The 18519-nt window shown below is 45.5% G+C and overlaps 1 protein-coding gene across 1 annotated transcript in view; it reads right to left on the reverse strand.

Annotated features, from left to right (window-relative positions):
• Nucleotides 1–1285: 1285 nt before the first annotated feature.
• Nucleotides 1286–18519, reverse strand: part of DUSP19 (dual specificity phosphatase 19) — a 32478-nt gene continuing 15244 nt past the window's right edge. Inside the window, exon 4 of the mRNA XM_075001110.1 lies at nt 1286–17529. Within this exon, the coding sequence (XP_074857211.1) occupies nt 17308–17529 (222 nt within the window). The 3' untranslated portion in view covers nt 1286–17307. The remainder of the gene's footprint in view (nt 17530–18519) is intronic.

The following is an 18519-nucleotide window of genomic DNA, read 5'->3' on the forward strand; positions in this document are numbered from 1 at the left end:
GGCATTAGAAAAGGTTCAGAAAAGGGCAACTAAAATGATTAAGGGTTTGAAACGGGTCCCATATAAGGAGAGGCTAGAGAGACTGGGACTTTTCAGTCTAGAAAAGAGGAGACTGAGGGGCGATATGATAGAGGTATATAAAATCATGAATGGTGTGGAGAAAGTGAATACAGAAAAGTTATTTACTTGTTCCCATAATATAAGAACTAGGGGACACCAAATGAGATTAATGGGTAGCAGGTTCAAAACTAATAAAAGTTTTTCTTCACACAGCGCACAGTCAACCTGTGGAACTCCTTGTCAGAGGATGCTGTGAAGGCCCAACAGAGTTTAAAAAAGAGCTCGATAAATGTTTGGAGGTTAGGTCCACAGATGGCTATGAGCAAGGGGTAAGGTATGGTGCCTAGCCTTTTGTCGAAGGCAGGAGATGGATAGCAGGAGACAAATTGCTTGATCATTGTCTTTGGTTCACCTCGTCTGGGGCACCTGGCATTGGCTACTGTCAGCAGACAGGATACTGGGCTAGATGGACCTTTGGTCTGACCCAGTATGGCCATTCTTATGTTCTTATCATAACGCACCTAACAACTCCCACGGCTCCCTGTGGGACCGTAACACACCTAACCACCACCTCCCCGCTCTCCCATAAGACCGTAACCCACCCAACATCCCCTTTCCCGCTCCCCTGTGAGAATGTAACGCACCCAACAACCCCCTTCCTATGACCCTGTAACCCACCCAACAACCCCCCTGCTGCCCTGTGAGTCTGTAAGGCACCAAACAACTCCACCCACTCCCCTGTGAAACCATATTATTTATTGGGTCATGAGCTTTCATGGGAAAGACTATCAAAGTAGATTGGTACTGTACTTTGGCACCACAACATCATGGGAGCTTACATATTAATTACTGACTATACTCAGTGTGTAATGTGAATAGGGTGATGGGTTCCTTCTGTAAATACCCTTTAGATATCTCACCCTAGCTGTCTGGAGAAGTGAAAGAGTGAGTATGTGTGTATTTTACTGTTTTCCAGTCTGTATTCATACATTTAGAATATCCTTTATTCCAGTTTAGGGAGTTACCTGGCAGCTTTAAACCAGAGATCCAGATGCTTCTAACCTGAATGAAAAGCTGCATCCTGTAAAATGCATAGCTGAGAACATTTCCCTATTCCAGAAGGTTGGAAATGCACAAGTAACTCTTTTGGGGCAAGGCCCAATAAGTCACTTAGTTCTGTTTTCAAGGCAAGGGGAATAAAATTGGTGATTTAAAAAAAGTCAAATCAGATATTTTATTTCAATCGGGTTTTTAGTTTTTTTTAAAGTCATCCACAGAAGGCTACATTTCTCATTTAAAAATAATGGTTAAAATTACATCTCATCACAACAAGCTACATATATACTCACAGTCTCATAAAAATGAATTATTGGCTCTACTGCGGGAGTCAGCAACCAAAATAATAAAAGCCTTTTTTTTCCAATTCATTAAAAAAGTCAATAATTCAGGAACCACAATGCATGTGAATATGAGACGGTCCTTAATAAATAATGTCAAACCATACTTTTCATAACTGCTATTTTACAAAAACAGCACACACAATGATTTGTAATGCACTATGGCTACATCTACACTAGCACACTATGTCAAAGTAGCCTATTTCGAAGTAAGGACATTGAAATAGGCTACTTCGATGCGTATCATCTACACATCCTTCAGGGCTGGTGCCGTCAATGTTCAACATCGAAGTACCAACGGGGAACATCGAAAGGAGCTACCCCGGAAGGAAATGCGGAGCGTCCACACACACAAGTGCTCCCCATTGAAATAAGGGGCCAGGAAAGCTTGCGAACTGGGTCACAGGCTAGACTAGCCCTTACAGGTCAACAGCAAGCTGCTCCTTTAAAGGGCCCCTCCCAGACACACCCGGCCTGCACAGTACGAGGTCCGCAGAGTACACTCCACACTCTCTCAGACCAAGTTACAGCAGCTATGAACCTCCAGCAGCAGCAGCAGGAAGAGGAGGCCCTCCAGGTAGTCATCCAGGGAGCAAGAGCCCTGCTAGGTGCTGCCCAGGAGGCCGCCCAGTGGTTCCTGCCAGAGGAGCCCTCCCCAGGGGCAGACGGGGATGCCCCAACCACTGGGCTCCCCTCTTCCTCCCCCGACAGCTGCTCCCCCGCCTGTGGAGCTAACCCAGCAGCTCTGAGTGGTGGGAGCAGCTGGTCATGAGGGAGTGGGGGGACGACATGTGGCTGCGGAACTTCCGCATGCACCAGCAGACCTTCCTGGAGCTCTGCCACTGGCTCACCCCCGCACTGAGGCACCAGGACACCTGGATGCGGTGCGCCGTCCCCATCGAGAGGAGGGTTGCAATAGCCGTCTGGAAGCTGGCCACTCCAGACAGCTACCGCTCCGTGGGACACCAGTTTGGAGTGGAAAAGGCCATGGTCGGGGCTGTCATCATGGAGGTAAGGAGACCTGGACACACACCCACTGGGGGGCGAGGGGGCCGGGTACGGGGCTGGGGAGTGAGGGGCACCGGGGGAGTTGTTGTAAATTCCTCTCTTAAGAGAACATGTCCCAGGCCATGGGCTGTGAGGTTTGTGTGCCTTCCATTACACTTTCCAGACCGCCTCAAGAAGCCAAGCATTTTAAAAACAAAAAGTTTTTACTCTGACTCTTTAAACTTTATTCCCTATCAATCCGCACCAAAATGAAATAAAAATTAAAAGAAATTTACCTCAAAAACATAGTGTTAAGGTGGTTATACAAATAGGCTTTATGTAAGGTATATAGGATGGCCGTTGGAAAGGCCGGTTAGAGTGAATATTCATAAGGATAATTAATATTCATAAGTTCAGGTATGAAATACTATAATCTGATAGGTAGGTTTCAAATGCTCATGCATATGCGATGAGCAGGTGCATTCTGGTTGCCGGGGCAACAGGGAAGCGGACCTGGCAGGTAGAAGTGTCCAACCAGGTCCGCCCGGGCTCCATAAATTCTGGGGCGCACCCCGCAGCCAGTCAGTCTGCTGGAGGACGTCGGAGACCGTCGACGACTTTGGGAGGAAGCGGACCGGAAGACCAAAAAGGACTGAGATAAGAGCTGGACTGTGCCCATAGCTGAAGACTGCCGGCGGAAAGAGCTGAAGCTAAGCGACGTGTCAATCATCGCTTGCTAGCCGTCGTGGGCCGCAGAAGATCAGAAGAGAAGAGCTCCAGCGTATAAGAGCTGAAATCACTCTAAAGGCCCCGGTGATTTTATCCAGGGGGCTCACTCGGCAGTCTGCGCCCGCAGGTGCCCTGCATGGGTGAGCCGCACAAGTGGCCCTGCCCTTTCGGTCATCCACCCTTGCCAGGCCGGTGGCGGAAAAATCAAGGCCGTCTTTAATTCCAGGAGGTTTTTGTTAACCACGTCGGCCTTTTCCTCCTGGTTTCTCTCCTCCCCCTCTCTTTCCTGTCTGACCTGTCCGCGGCAGCCGTACAAGCGCGCCGTGAGGGTCATACTTTCTCAGCCTCTGTGAAGAGACCTGCGGGCCCGGCGCCCGGACCACAGAGCAGGAGAGAAGAGGTATTTGAAAATCATTAGGTCTCACAGCAGTATGAGCAACTGGATGTGTTTGTTCTATTGTTTGTGCTGTGTATTTGCCTGTTGCTATTTATGTTAAGAATGGATATAGGCTTCGTGTTTTTTCTGTTATGCATCTTGTTCCTTGTAGCTGTACTCAAGTTCATAATATTTTATTGTTGTTTTGTGCACAAAGGGGTTAAAGAAATCCAACAGGTCTAGACGCGTCTTATATTTTGTAACCCATACCTTCTAGTTACTAATTGTAAAGCACAGGAGGCTGGTCTTACTGACCTAGCCTAAGAATACTGCATTCAAATAGAAGATTAGATAGGTTGGCGTAGTATTATTATCATTAAGCATACAGAGCTGTTAGCTCCCCCCCTATTCAGGAGGGGTAGAGCAGCTAGGGAAAACCCATTAAAGGGAAAACCCTAGTATTATACCCTTTAAGGGTGATTAAGGGGATAACCTTTAAAATACGAAAACCCCATCATATTTGAGGGGAAAACCTTTAAAGTAGGATAACCCCGCATATTATTTGATAGGAGGGAAAAACCTTTTTGGTAAATCCCCGTTTGTATTGGGCTCTCCCCTGTTTGGCCGGCAGGGCAACCCACTTAATATAAAAGGATAACCTGTAGCTTAGCATAGGTAAAATTTTCCCATTTAATAAAATCTGCTCCCCAAGGTAACTCGGCCTAGGGTTGAGCGACCCTGGTGAACCTAAGGAAGAACCAGGGATACAATAAATATTACATACAGCTCTGTAACAATTTTTCCATTTCGCAGCACGCGAAGAAGAGTAGAATGAGCACCCTTGGATACAAAGTAAGTAGTACAAGGGGTTAGTTACATTACTGCTATTGCAGTGATACATTATTTAAAGGCTACCAGTCTATAAGTATAAAAATCCTGTGCTAGGACTAGAAAGGTAGAGGGAGTAAGTAGTTGTAGTTTTTAGTGCAATAGAAAAAAATTAATCCTTTAAAAACAAAAAGATACTTTTGCTCCTAATAAATCTTCTTGCCAGTTCAAACTTATCTTCCTTGTCTGTCATCTTTTCTGGGGGCGGAACAGCTTGTCACAACCCTGTAAATCCCATTGGACTAGATCCCCGTGGACATAGAGGCAGGTCGCAGGGTAAAACCTGAGCCAGTTGCCTTGGTGGGACGCCTTTGAGTAATCTCATTTTTCGATTACGTCATCAGTGCTTCCTGTCCAAACCTCATTATGGCGTCATGGACAGGATTTGTGATGTCAAAAGCTGTTCCGTAACCCTGGAAAGATGGGCACGTACAGGGCAGAGAACTTTCCCATTTGTTATTTCACTCCCAAGAAGAGGGAGAACAAAAAATAGAATATACATTCGGATTCGAAGGAGCAGAGAATGTCAGGAGCCTCACTGAGGCAGTTACAATTTCAGGGTTAGCCTGTTTGATTACTGTACACAAAAATTTAACTTTTTATCCTACAGATAAGGAGACTCAAAAAATAGAATACAGGAAGAAGCCCGAAGAAGGGACCCCAGAGGAGACCCTCCGGGACATAAAACAAATCGTACAGAAAAGTGGTTTAGATGCTGCAATGTTAAAAACACCTATGCTTCTCAAACCAGGAGCAAGAGGTTTAGAAGTTCTAGAAAAGGGAAAGGAAGAATTAAGTCAGTTACGTAAGAAGAAGCTGCTGGGGGGAGTGACCTATAGCTAAAAGGCTGTAGCAGGGACTCTCCTGCGGCTATGGTTGGAAACTTTAAATAGGTTAACTCGTTTAGAGGGTGTACTAGAAAAAACTTTATGTAGATCCGTGATGGAGGTGATAGAATTTCCTATACCAATAACTCGTGTTGAGGAAGGTAGTGATCAGGTTGAGGCTTTCCCTATAATGGTGTCTAAAACTGTGGTGAATGAAAAGGGTAAGGCCACCAATACAATAGTAGAGAAGGACCGCACAACTGTGGAATTAAAAGCCCTAGTCGAGGACACCCGCCGAAAAGAAAAAGAACCTTTAATGGTGTGGGTAGGCCGCCTGGTCTTAGAGCATGGCCAGGAATGGGTTAACAAAAAAGAAGCATACTATGTGGCACGCAACTCAAGCTGGAGAGGTGGAGAAGGATCCACCGAGCAGCTGGAGCAGATTAGTTGGCCTTTGCTTATACCAGCTTTAGCCTTGGCCCTTATTAAAAAGACTTGGCAGGCATACTCAATCCCCCCTAGTTCGATTACAAGTACAAAAGACTTGATATGAGCCATAGCAGGTGTTTCAGTGATCTCCTGGACCCCTATAGTCGGAGGCCTGGTGCAATTAAAGGAATCTGATGTGGAAGACCCCCATTGGTATGCTCATGTAGTGGATTTCACTAAGATCCCTGTCTCTAATCAGGCTATAGAGGCAGGGGCATCGGGCTTGCCTTACAAGTCACCTACTATAAAAATATGTTTGAGAGCATTGGAAGGAAGGTCATTGGGTGCCTTGTATGACTTAGAAGGGGTATTGCCTACCTTTTTCAAACGAGGGGACAAATATGATGGTTACAATCATGATAGACCCAATAAGAAATTTGACAAAAACAATACTTTCAGGTTTAAAACGCAAGTCTATACTACAGAGGCAAAACCTAAACCCTCCAAAGGCGAGTTTAACAAGCCTCAGTTTAAATTTCGTCCGAAATTTCCCCAGCAGGAAAGGGGCAAAAAGACAGAGGAGGAGGAAGCCTCAGTGGTAATAAAATACAGACAAGCCTTACAATGATTTTTGTTCAATAAAGGCCAAGATTTACATAAAATGGAAAATAAGACGGATGCCCAATTAGAAAAACAAGCAATTGATTTAGGCTGGAGACCTGAGTGGTGGACATATGCGGCGGCCAGCCGGCCCCGGCGACCTAACCCAAATTTCCAAAAAAACGATTAGGTGTCCTTGGGTGGCGCCGCTCCCGGGGACGAAAGAAAACGCGGCCTGAAAAATCAGAAATCGCACTGACGTTCCTGGTTGAGCGTAACCAGATTAAAGAAGTGATCGATACGAGGCCTTATGTTACATTAATAGATAAGAGTTATCAGCTCCATGAGTTCTTGGTTGACACCGGAGCTCAGATAAATGTAGTGTCTCCAAATGTGGCTCATCAAACCACGAATACAAAATTGTGGGTACAAGGGGTGAACGAGCTCAAAGAAGCCCCTTTGGTAAAAACGATATTAAAAACCCCTGAAGGAAGGTTTAAAGGGTTTAAAGCAATATTAGGTGCGAGGAACCTAATTGGAGTTGATACCATTAGGGAATTGCAATTACAACCAGTTTTATCAGCACTCCCTGTGGATTCCATTGTTGAACAAGCGAATATCCATAAGCCAGAACTGTTAAACCCACAAACGTGGAAGTTTAACATAATACCCACCAAAACCAAAGAAGGTATTGAGGCCATAAATAAGCTCTTGGATGAGCTAATAAAAGAAGGAAAGTTAATCAGAGTACATCAGTCAAAGTATATTAGCAGTGCTTGGGGGATCCCTAAGCCTGGTTCAGAGTCTATGCAAGGAAAATACAGAATGGTCATCGACTATCACAAAGCAAATGACCATGTTGCTTCAGTACCTTACATTGTAAAATGGGATAGACCTGCCATAGAAGAAGTACTGAGCAATAAAAACTATCTTTGGGGTTGCACACTGGACCTCAAGGATATGTTTTATCAGGTGCCTATGAGTGACCCAAATGGCGTCCTGAATTTCCAGTTTGCTGGGCGGATGTTCCAATGGCGAGTTCTTCCCCAGGGATATAAAAATTCCCCGGCTGTAGCTACTCAGCACCTAGCAAGAACTTTAGAAAATACAAAAATCCCTCCAAATTGTGAGCTCCTATACTACGTGGATGATTTTGCAGTAGTGGGGAGAGATAAAGCTATCATTCAGAAATTGACTCAACAAGTTGTGGCTCAGTTAAAAAAGGATGGCTGGAGGGTAAACGAGGAGAAATCACAAATGGTGCCTACAACCGAGTTTAGTTTTTTGGGGATAAATATCACAGCTAATACTTGGTCTACTAAGCCCGAGGTAGAAATATTGGACAAATGGTTGACTCAATTACCTGAACCAAGAAACAAGTGCAAGAGGTTTTGGGGTATTTAAACTACCATAGGTTCCTTATACCTGCCAAGCTAGCCCCTAATTTAGGGTTGTTACAAAATAAACTAAAAAAAAGGAGACAAGATTCGGTGGACCCCGGGTCAACGGGTGGCATACACTATGCTGCTCGAGGCTCTAAAAAACCCTCAGCCATTGACCCGGATTGATCCTAAGGACCCTATAGAGATTCTGATAGATTTTTCGGCTGACCAGTTGGTAATTGAGGTAACTCAGAAAGAACAACCTATTGGCCGAATGATTAAAAAGTTACAGCCTAGCCAGCATAATTGCGGGGTATATGGAAAAATGCTATTAGCATTGAAGGAAGCGAAACCTTGGAGTTATCATCATGGTATTGTTAAAGGCCCAGTGGTAAATTCTTTACAGTGGTTGCAATCTAAATATCCACTGGAGTTTGGAGGAGAAACAGCCACATGGCAGCAACTGCTTTATGAGGCGCAGTCATGGTGGGCGTCCTGGTTACTAGTCAATACCCCAATTCCTGCTGAAAACAAACCCAGAGCTCTGATCATCAGGACAAATGATCAGGAGCCTTGGTTGTTTTGTGACGGTTCAACCAAACACTTCCCAAAAGCAGGAATTTATTGCACCAAATGTCACTACTTAAAGATAGTGACAGAAAAACCAAAGACTACTGCTCAAGAGGCAGAAGTTAAAGGGGTGTTGTACGCCATACAACATGCTAATGACAAGCATAAGTTGGAAGCTCCAGTCCTGGGCATCGACTCGGAGTACGTGATCAGAGTCCTCTCAGGGGAGGCCAAGCCAACCGCCTACCCGAACCACTGGGAATCTATTTTCCAACGAATTGAGCAAAAACCTAGACCGTGGTTCTTAGTCCATTGCCCTTCTCATAAAACAGACTCAAATCCATTCCATACCTTTTTAGATCAACACCTCCAGCAACATGGAGGATTAACCCCAGAGGTTAATACAAACAAATTTGTGGGTAACTCTGGTGACTCTTTAGATCTGGCAAGATGGTTCCATCAGGAATGGGGTCACTGGGGGCCCAAGGTCTGTAACAAGGTGTGGAAGAGAGAGATGGGCAACCCCTATGTTTCACATAAGACCTGGCAGCAAGTCAGCCAAGGCTGTTTACTTTGTAAAACGCATAAGAAAATGAACCGGCCAAGGTCAGAAATAAATGCTTTAAATCCAGCTTACTTTGCCCCTGGGACAACCTGGCAAGTGGATATAATGGGACCGCTACCAGGAGCTAGAATGTTTCCAAAAGCTCTGGTGGTGGTAGATCTGGGTTGCCGCCAAGTGTGGGCGGCCCCTGCAAAAAGGACCACTGCCAAGGATGTTATCCGTCTACTTTCAAAGTGCGTAGCAAATTGGTCCATCCCTGTAGAAATACAGTCCGACAATGGCCCGCCTTTTAACTCAAAAAAAATAGACCAGCAAATAAGAATCTGGAACACTCACTGGCATTTCCATACTCCCTACCACCTGCAAAGCAATGGGGTGGTGGAGAGGAAAATTGGAGTGTTAAAAACCCAGCTTAAAATTTTGAATCCCAACGTTGATTATAAAGGCTGGCATACGTACTTGGATAATGCTTTGATTAACATCAAGCGGGCGGTGTCAAGGTGGCCAGAAATATCACCTAAAACTAAAGAGTCTTGGAAGCCAATGTACCACCAAGGTCAGAGAGTGTGAGTTACTCTTCCCGGGGAAGGTAAAAGTGATCCTTTCCCTAGTATCATCCAAGCAATTGGGGAGTACCCTAACACCTATCATTTGGGTCCTAATAATATGTTGGTCCACCACAATTGGTTGAATCAGCGAGCCTAAAGTTTAAGTTTGTCTCAAATACAAGAGATAATTTGTATTCTTTCTTTCCTTGCAGGTATGTGTTGTAATGTTGGTAACAATAACTGGTAATGTAATGGGGAAGCTACAAAATTGGGAAAACAATGCATTCATTAAAACTGCAAACTTGGTAGCTAAAGCCTTAAACGAGACAGATTGTTGGATATGTACTGCTTTTCCCGCCACGAGCCGTGTAGGTATCCCTATGATTCCCATACCATTGTCCAGCCAAAATATGACTAAATGCATGGGACAGCAAAACGCAACATGGGGAGTGCCGACTAAAAAAGCTCCGACTATTTGTTAGTGGAAAAACGACGGGGACATTGGTGCTTTGTGTGTAATGGGTCCGATGTATACAGCAAAAATCCAAGGCAGGTAAAAAGTTCTCATCATGCTGCTACAAGAGTGGAGTTTAATTGGACAGTTGTAGATCACAAGGATATTTATGTTGGTAGTAGTGAATGTGAAACCTACATAATGAGTGATTATATGTCCCTTCCTCAATCATGGGGAGATATGCATTTTACATCGGTAAAATCCTATTGGTCTGAAAACAACAATGCTGGTAAAAGCTGTATACAAATAATGACACACACTTGTGGAATTGCACACCCACTAACGGGTATCGTTGGCCTTTCTCAGGTTATTATGAGGGAGCAGCTGAATCATTAAAATTTAAGCCCAAAGAGGGTGTTTCGGGTTGCCTCAAGCCATTGTACGCGCTTGTCAGCCACTATTGGGTTAGTGGCGATAAGGCGTACAAAGTTCTTCCTTCGTCTTGGCATGGCTCCTGCTACTTGGCTTACCTGTTACCATCCCTGCATATAAGAAAAACTCTTCCAAGGGGAGGTATAGGTAATGCCTTGCCATATGCCTTAGGTCATTTGGGGGTAGACTTTGGTGTAGAGCACCATGGTTGCTTTGTTGATGAGAAAGAAGTACCTGGTACCAGTGACCAGGATGACAGAGTTAGTATTGGGAGGAACACCACCGTATCCTCCAACAAGGCGAAAAGTCACGGCCCCCCAGGCAAAACCAATGAACATTGCAAAATCCAGGTTAACTTTCCAAAAAGACCAACATGGACGGCGTAAAACCAAGCGTGATCTAGAGCAAGCTTTAAAGGATATAAAGAACAGAAAACCCCTTAACCTGGGAGAAACAATAGGTTGGGCTTTATTACCACCTGTTGGCGTAGCTAAGGTCGGTGGAGCAGTCCTCAGGTTCCAATCCATCCCAGAAGTGGTTGCCAATGAGACTGGTCAATCCCTTAAAGATCTAGCCTCTGAGCAGCATGAGATTCGGCAAGTTGTGGTGCAAAATCGAATTGCACTGGATATGATCTTAGCAGACAGGGGTGGTGTGTGCGCGATTTTTGGAAAGCAATGTTGCGTGTATATACCTGACAAAAAAGACCAAATCTTTGACCGTGCAAATCATATTATGAAAGTTGCCTACGTTCCACCGGCACCACCTATGTGGGACCTGTAGTCGTGGGTGACTGGGAAATTGGGATACCTTGGCACTCAAATTCTAAAAGGTGTGGCGCTGTGTTTTGTCATTGTGGTAGCAATATTAGTCATCTATGTATCAGTAAAGGTTTTAATGGCTTGTATCCTATATTGTTAACCAAAGGAAAAGGTGGTTATTAAAGAGGTAGTGGTAAAAGTGCCCATGCCTCAAGATCAATGGTATTAAATGAACTAAGTAAAAGTGGAATTGATCGGGAGTATTGTTAGTTAAAAATTGGCATTAGTCGTTTGAACTACTAAAGTCTTGGATCTTTTGGCAGGTGATTGGGTGCAGGGTGAGCCGTGCTGCCTCTGTCCGTGTCACGGGGGCATACTATAAAAAGGTGTCCGCGTGTGCGGTTATGTAGCGCGACTGTGCTTGCACCCCCTAACACCATATATCTCTGTCTGGGCGGAGGATGGACCGTAGGGACCCAGGATGGGTGATGTCTTTAGTGGTCCACTGTACCCGGACTCCTTAGGGAGGCAAGATGAGAGGCACCATGGCTGTTGGTGTCACTGTACTTGGTTCCCAGTAATGGGAGAGCGGGATGAGTGAGTCTGCTGCCGGATGTCACCGTACCTGGGTCTCATGGGTCGTACCTGCGTAGGATGTGAGTTGTCATGCATCCCATGGCCATGGCCACGGCCACGGGGGCATGTTGTAAATTCCTCTCTTAAGAGAACATGTCCCTGGCCATGGGCTGTGAGGTTTGTGTGCCTTCCACTATCCTTTCCAGACCGCCTCAAGAAGCCAAGCATTTTAAAAACAAAAAGTTTTTACTCTGACTCTTTAAACTTTATTCCCTATCAATCCGCACCAAAATGAAATAAAAATTAAAAGAAATTTACCTCAAAAACATAGTGTTAAGGTGGTTATACAAATAGGCTTATGTAAGGTATATAGGATGGCCGCTGGAAAGGCCGGTTAGAGTGAATATTCATAAGGATAATTAATATTCATAAATTCAGGTTTGAAATACTGTAATCTGATAGGTAGGTTTCAAATGCTCATGCATATGCGATGAGCAGGTGCAATCTGGTTGCCGGGGCAACGGGGAAGCGGACCTGGCAGGTAGAAGTGTCCAACCAGGTCCGCCCGGGCTCCATAAATTCTGGGGCACACCCCGCAGCCAGTCAGTCTGCTGGAGGATGTCGGAGACCGTCGACGACTTCGGGAGGAAGCAGACCGGAAGACCAAAAAGGACTGAGATAAGAGCTGGACTGTGCCCATAGCTGAAGACTGCCGGCAGAAAGAGCTGAAGCTGAGCAACGTGTCAATCATCACTCGCTAGCTGTCGTGGGCCGCAGAAGATCAGAAGAGAAGAGCTCCAGCGTATAAGAGCTGAAATCACTCTAAAGGCCCCGGTGATTTTATCCGGGGGGGCTCACTCGGCAGTCCGCGCCGGCAGGTGCCCTGCACGGGTGAGCCGCAGAAGCGGCCCTGCCCTTTCGGTCATCCACCCTTGCCAGGCCGGTGGCGGAAAAATCAAGGCCGTCTTTAATTCCAGGAGGCTTTTGTTAACCGCGTTGGCCTTTTCCTCCTGGTTTCTCTCCTCCCCCTCTCTTTCCTGTCTGACCTGTCCGCGGCAGCCGTACAAGCGCGCCGTGAGGGTCATACTTTCTCAGCCTCTGTGAAGAGACCTGCGGGCCCGGCGCCCGGACCACAGAGCAGGAGAGAAGAGGTATTTGAAAATCATTAGGTCTCACAGCAGTATGAGCAACTGGATGTGTTTGTTCTATTGTTTATGCTGTGTATTTGCCTGTTGCTATTTATGTTAAGAATGGATATAGGATTCGTGTTTTTTCTGTTATGCATCTTGTTCCTTGTAGCTGGGCTGGGCGGGGGGATACCCGGGGAAGTGTGCGGGACGGGGGCCTGGGGCACCCTGCACACCCTCATGGGCGCCTGTGTTCCCTCCCCACAGGTGGTCCCATGCACTCAATGCCATGCTGCTCCAGATGGTTGTCCGACTCGGGGACCTGGACGCAGCCATCGCCGGATTCGCCTCCATGGGGTTCCTGAACTGCTTCAGGGCCCTGGATGGGACCCACATCCCCATCCGCGCCCCGGACCACAGCAGAGGAAGATACATAAACCGCAGGAGCTACCACTCTGTGGTCCTGCAGGCCATGGTGGACAGTCGGGATCGCTTCCAGGATGTGTACGTGGGCTGGCTCGGCTGCACACACGAAGCCTGTGTTTTTAGGAACTCGGGCCTGTGCCACCGGCTGGAGGCAGGGACCTACATCCCCCAGAAGTAGATCCCTCTTGGGAACACCACCGTGCCCCCCTCTGCCTCGTGGCGGACATGGCCTAGCCCCTCCAGCGCTGGCTCATGCACCCATACACCAGCCATCTCAACGCTAGCCACGAGTGGTTCAATGCCCACCTGAACCACGCCCGCCAGATGGTGGAGAGGACCTTCAGCCATCTGAAGGGCCACTGGCAGTGCCTCCTTGCCCACCTGGACGTCAGCCTCCAGACCATCCCCCAGGTTGTGGGCATGTGCTGCACGCTCCACAACATTGTAGAGAGCAAGGGGGTGGCTTTCGTCCAGGGGTGGGCAGTCTAATTTTTTTCCATCCATGGGTGGAATAAATGTTGTTCTGTGCACCAAGGCAGGTGGCAATGTGCACCACCTATGCTGATGGTGTGGGTGCTGTGGGCACTCTGCTGATCAATTGAGTGGCACCTAAATATCTCCTGGGCAGCTGCTCAAGCACTCAGCTTACAGGGAACATTGCCTGTGGGGAGTGTGTTGGTACCAAGATGTTTCTTACTGATGTATTCTGTTTTTATGGCCTGTGCCTAGTATCTATTAGGTATTAATGTTCCTGCAATTTCAGTCCTCTTCTTGCAAAGTTCTGTGAGCAGGACCTGCCTGTCTTCCACAGCTTAACTTTGGTTTATATTAGCAAAATATTGACCATTGTTGCCTAGGCTTCAGGCGTCATACCAGCCTGTAGCTTATGTTTTATGCCCTCTTCTTATTACTAACTTGAGGCATCCTTCATCAAAGAATTAATACTCCATACCCTCTGCCCCCACAGGTGCTAACATAGACTTTCAGAAGTGAGCAGAATGCAATTTAACACCATCTCTTTGCTAAGGCACAATTTAAATTAAGGTCAGATGTAGCAAACACGAGATACCCATGCCTGGTCAACACCCAAACAGTTAGAGCATCTCTACATTGCAATAAAATATTCATAAGTCCAAGTCAGCAGACACAGGCAAGCTGATGGTGTTCTACTGCAGTACTGATATACCTTGGCCTTCTCCACACAAACTACATTTCTTACATGTTACTACAGATTGAACCTCTCTAGCCTGGCACCCTCAGGACCCGATCAGTGCCAAATGAGAGGATTTGTCAAACCATAGGTGGCCCATATTGTCTAGCAGCATTACCAACACTTCCACTGCTTATTGGGCTCTTAGGAGATATTTAGGGGTAAATTACAGCTAAATAACAGTACAGAACACAGAGCCACAACTGGTGGCTGTGAACAAATTTTATGGGCCTACAGGAAACTTGGCCACAACCATTTTTGTTTGGCTAACAAAAATCAAGCCAGACCACAGATGTTACCAGATGAGAGAGTGCTGAACTAGCGCTGTACTACTTCACTCTTCTGAGACATTTTTTTCTCCACTTAAATCTCACTAAGCCCAGGAAACCATTGTCATGTATGTTTCTAGGTGACACCGAGTTCCTTTTCCAGACCTGAAGAAGAGCTCTGCGTAAGCTTGTCTCTCTCACCCACAGAAGTTGGTAGCCAATAAAAGATATGATCTCAGACACCTTGGCTCTCTGTGTATGGTACCAGACAGCTGACAATCCTGAGGGCAAGAAAACACTACTGACGCAACCTAGAAAAATTCATCAGTGAAATGAGGCATCTTTGATCTCTCCAGATAAATCTCTTTTCCTATCACAGTCACAGTTCTGCAGGGCTGATGATGGGGGCAACAAATGGCACAGCTGTCCCAGGGCCTGGCAATTTAAAAGGGGCAGGGGCTAGTGACCACTGCCCTGGCTATTAGAGTTCCAGGCAGCACTGAAGGGTTGGCTGGTGGAGGCTAGCCCCCAGTACCACCCCTTTCACCAGGGAGCCCATCTCTTCTGTGTGCTCAGAGCCACCCCTGCCATCTTGCCCAGGGCTCAGCCAAGAATGTTGGACATGCTTCAGCTCTGCCAAGTTTTTCCAACTATTTCTTCCACCAGTCAACCCAAGTACAACTAGCAAAGTGAACACAGCTGAACTGCAAGGAGATAAATGCTGGAATTAAAATCTGTGAAACACAGACAGTGGCATGTTCTCGGAGTCCTTCCATATATTTATTCATTGTAGTTTCGCAGATTTTAAAGCCAAAGAGTACCTTGAAATCATCTATTCTGATCTTCTGTATTATATAGTCCAGGTGATCCTACACAGTTACTTCTGTAGCCTCATAACTTGTCACTGATGCAAGCACAGTCTTGATTTGAAGACATCAACAAATGAAGAATCCATCCCTTCCATAACGAGCTTGCTACTCTTTCCTTAATGAACAAGTCCCAAATGGTTACTGCCATCTTGCAATTTGATGTTAGCTAAGACGCATATTTTAACTTCGTATTTCCTAGTTTTCATACATATAAGTTTGTTTTACTTTCACTCTTCATTTTACGGTTTACAGAGTTTTATGTTTAGTCACTCTGTACATTCAGGAGGAGCAAGAGGCCCCCTCTCAACAATACTGATTCCTCATTAGCAAAAGAATTTGAGCAGGCATTGTTATATATTTACAACCAGACCTCTCCACTGTCCCTCATTGTACACAGACTTACTTAACCCACATAAATACAGTGCTCTGTCATTTCTACTGCAAATTAAAACATCAGAAATGTTGAATCATGAAATGAACAATACTGCCTGTGGGAAAGAAATTAATCTTAGCATTTAAAGCTTGCACTTTTTTTCTGGACTCTCACGTTGAGGTGGTCAGCTCAATTATGATGATTTTGCCAGATCTCATGAGCTGAAGATGCGGGGGGAGCGACAGCTCACTGGTTTGAGTGCTGGCCTGCTAAACCCAGGCTTGTGAGTGCAATCCTTGAGGGGGCCATTTAGGGATCTGGGACAAAGAGATTTAAAAAAAAATGGTGCTTGGCCGTGCCAAGAGGGCAGGGGACTGGACTCAATGACCTTCCAAGGTCTCTTCAAGCTCTATTAGATACATAGCTCCATATGTAACTGTTAAAGGGGGAAAAAAAAGAAACTACTAACAATTCCACCATCCTTCCTCTTTTAGGTAGCTCAGTTTCAGCCTTCAGTTTTTGACACTGACACTTTAGATCATCCCCATATTCAGTTTTTAATCAGTTTACATTACTGGTTTGAATGGATGCAACTGAAGGTAGTATTTTGCTCTTGTCCTCTATGAACGTGTACACAATGTTGTGGATTTCAGCTATAGTCCAGGGCTTACACAGAGTGGACAGCTTCAGGGAGAGCATGTTGGAACAGCAGTTTTGGGCCCTTTGAAACAGTGAACTCTTTTTTGAGCAGGCTTAACTATACTGTCTGTTGCAGGGGATAAAAGGGAGAGGTAAGTTTTCACTTCTTCCTTCCATGACTAGTATCACTGAAAGTCTCCAGCAGCAAACACTTTCTTTATTATTAAGCAGGCTTATGGCTGGCCCCTGAACAGGAAGGAAAGGCTCCTTACTGTCTGGCCAACCCACACAATTCAATAAAATCTGTCTTGTCCTGCAAGATCAACTTAAAAACACCAAGGGATTTAATTATAAGAACAATTTACAACCAATTAGAATGGATAAAGACCAGGTTTGGGATTTAAGTAAATGGGATAACTTAATTATCTAAGTCTGCATTTTATCTTTTTTTTTTCCTATTTATACCTCTGTAGACAGTTCAGGGGAAACATACCATTATGTCTAGATATTACAAACAAACCGGAACCTCCTTCATCGTTTTTTCACCATGCTACCAAAAAAGTATCCTTGGGCCAAATTATCTCTGAAGTCAATGGAAGGATATCAGGGAAAAAGCTGGTCTCTAACCTACAATAATTGATCCAGACATTAAGTAAGAGTCCATTTAGAATAAAAAGCTGAAAAATCAACTGTGGGGAAAATAAATTTACCCTCTCCTCCCACATAGCTCTTTAAATTCAGAAATGACAGTTTAAGGGATGCTATGCCAACACTTCTGTTACCAGTATAACCACACAGATTGCTGCATTTCTCTCATTTGAGATCATTTACGCTTCCATTTGCCTTCTTACTGCACTCTTGATACTTGCGAAGCTGCTCCATGAAGCCAGGATTAGGACAGATAGCAGGCCTGGCATTTTTCACCCAAGAAAATGCTCTAGCAAAATCGAGTCCTTCTGAATGAATTAGAAAGCCAATGATGATTGCAGCAGCACGAGAAACTCCTGCATTACAGTGAATCAGCACCACTCCATCCTGCAAGAGAAAAATGAAACAGTCTATTACTGTCTATTCTACAGGCAATTACAGATTTCATACAATATTTTCTACTATTTATTTAGGTTTATGAAAAGTAACTTGTCTGGGTATAAGCAACTGTATAAATATCACTACCTACAAACAAGGACAAACTGAAAACTTTACTGAAACTGCTTCACAACAGTAATAGTAGGCATCCTTCAGTCTGCATAGACTATGGATCGCGCCCTTTAAAGTTTCAATTGAGGACTTCATTTACAGCGTCTATTGTGACTATAAAGACCCACATGAGAGTGACAGTCCTTGCCGCATCTCTTGCAGATATAGTGGGTGTGTGGCAAGTCCTTATTGTGCTTTCTGTGCGCTCGCTTCTCCTCTACTAGCTGTCTGATCTTCAACTCGCCCTTCTGAAGGCCCTTGTGTAACCCCTGCCTCCATCTGCTGCAGTCGTCTGCTAGTTCTTCCCAGTTGTCCAGCTCGATGTCTACCTCTCTGAGGTCTCTCTTGCAGACATCTTTGTAACGCAACTGGGAGCGTCCGGGAGGTCTTTTGCCAGAGGATAGCTCAACATACAGGAAGTCTTTTGGAATCCTTCCATCATTCATCCTGTGGACATGGCCAAGCCAGCAGAGTCGACGCTGCCTGAGGAGGGTGTGCATGGTTGGGATTCCAGCTTGCTCGAGGACGGCGAGGCAAGTAAAAACATAAGTAGCCTTTTCTGAAGAACCTCCCATTCTATACTAAGATCTAGCAATCAACTGCCTCCAGTTCCCTCATGCCATTCCTCTGCACTCCCTAAAATAAATTCCTTGCTGCTTGGCCTAAAAGTTAAGAAATGCAGCTGTTTCCAGCGAATGGTGTTGTGGGGAGCAAATCCCAGAGCCAAGGGAACTCTGCCTTGCCACCAACCTCTTCCCTTTGTAAACTAAGGGCCTGCCAATTTCGGTATGGTTCTGATGTGTAGTATGGAGAAGAAATTAACTGCAT

The sequence above is a fragment of the Carettochelys insculpta genome, chromosome 8, assembly GCF_033958435.1.
Source record: "Carettochelys insculpta isolate YL-2023 chromosome 8, ASM3395843v1, whole genome shotgun sequence".
Classification (NCBI taxonomy): Eukaryota; Metazoa; Chordata; order Testudines; family Carettochelyidae; genus Carettochelys; species Carettochelys insculpta.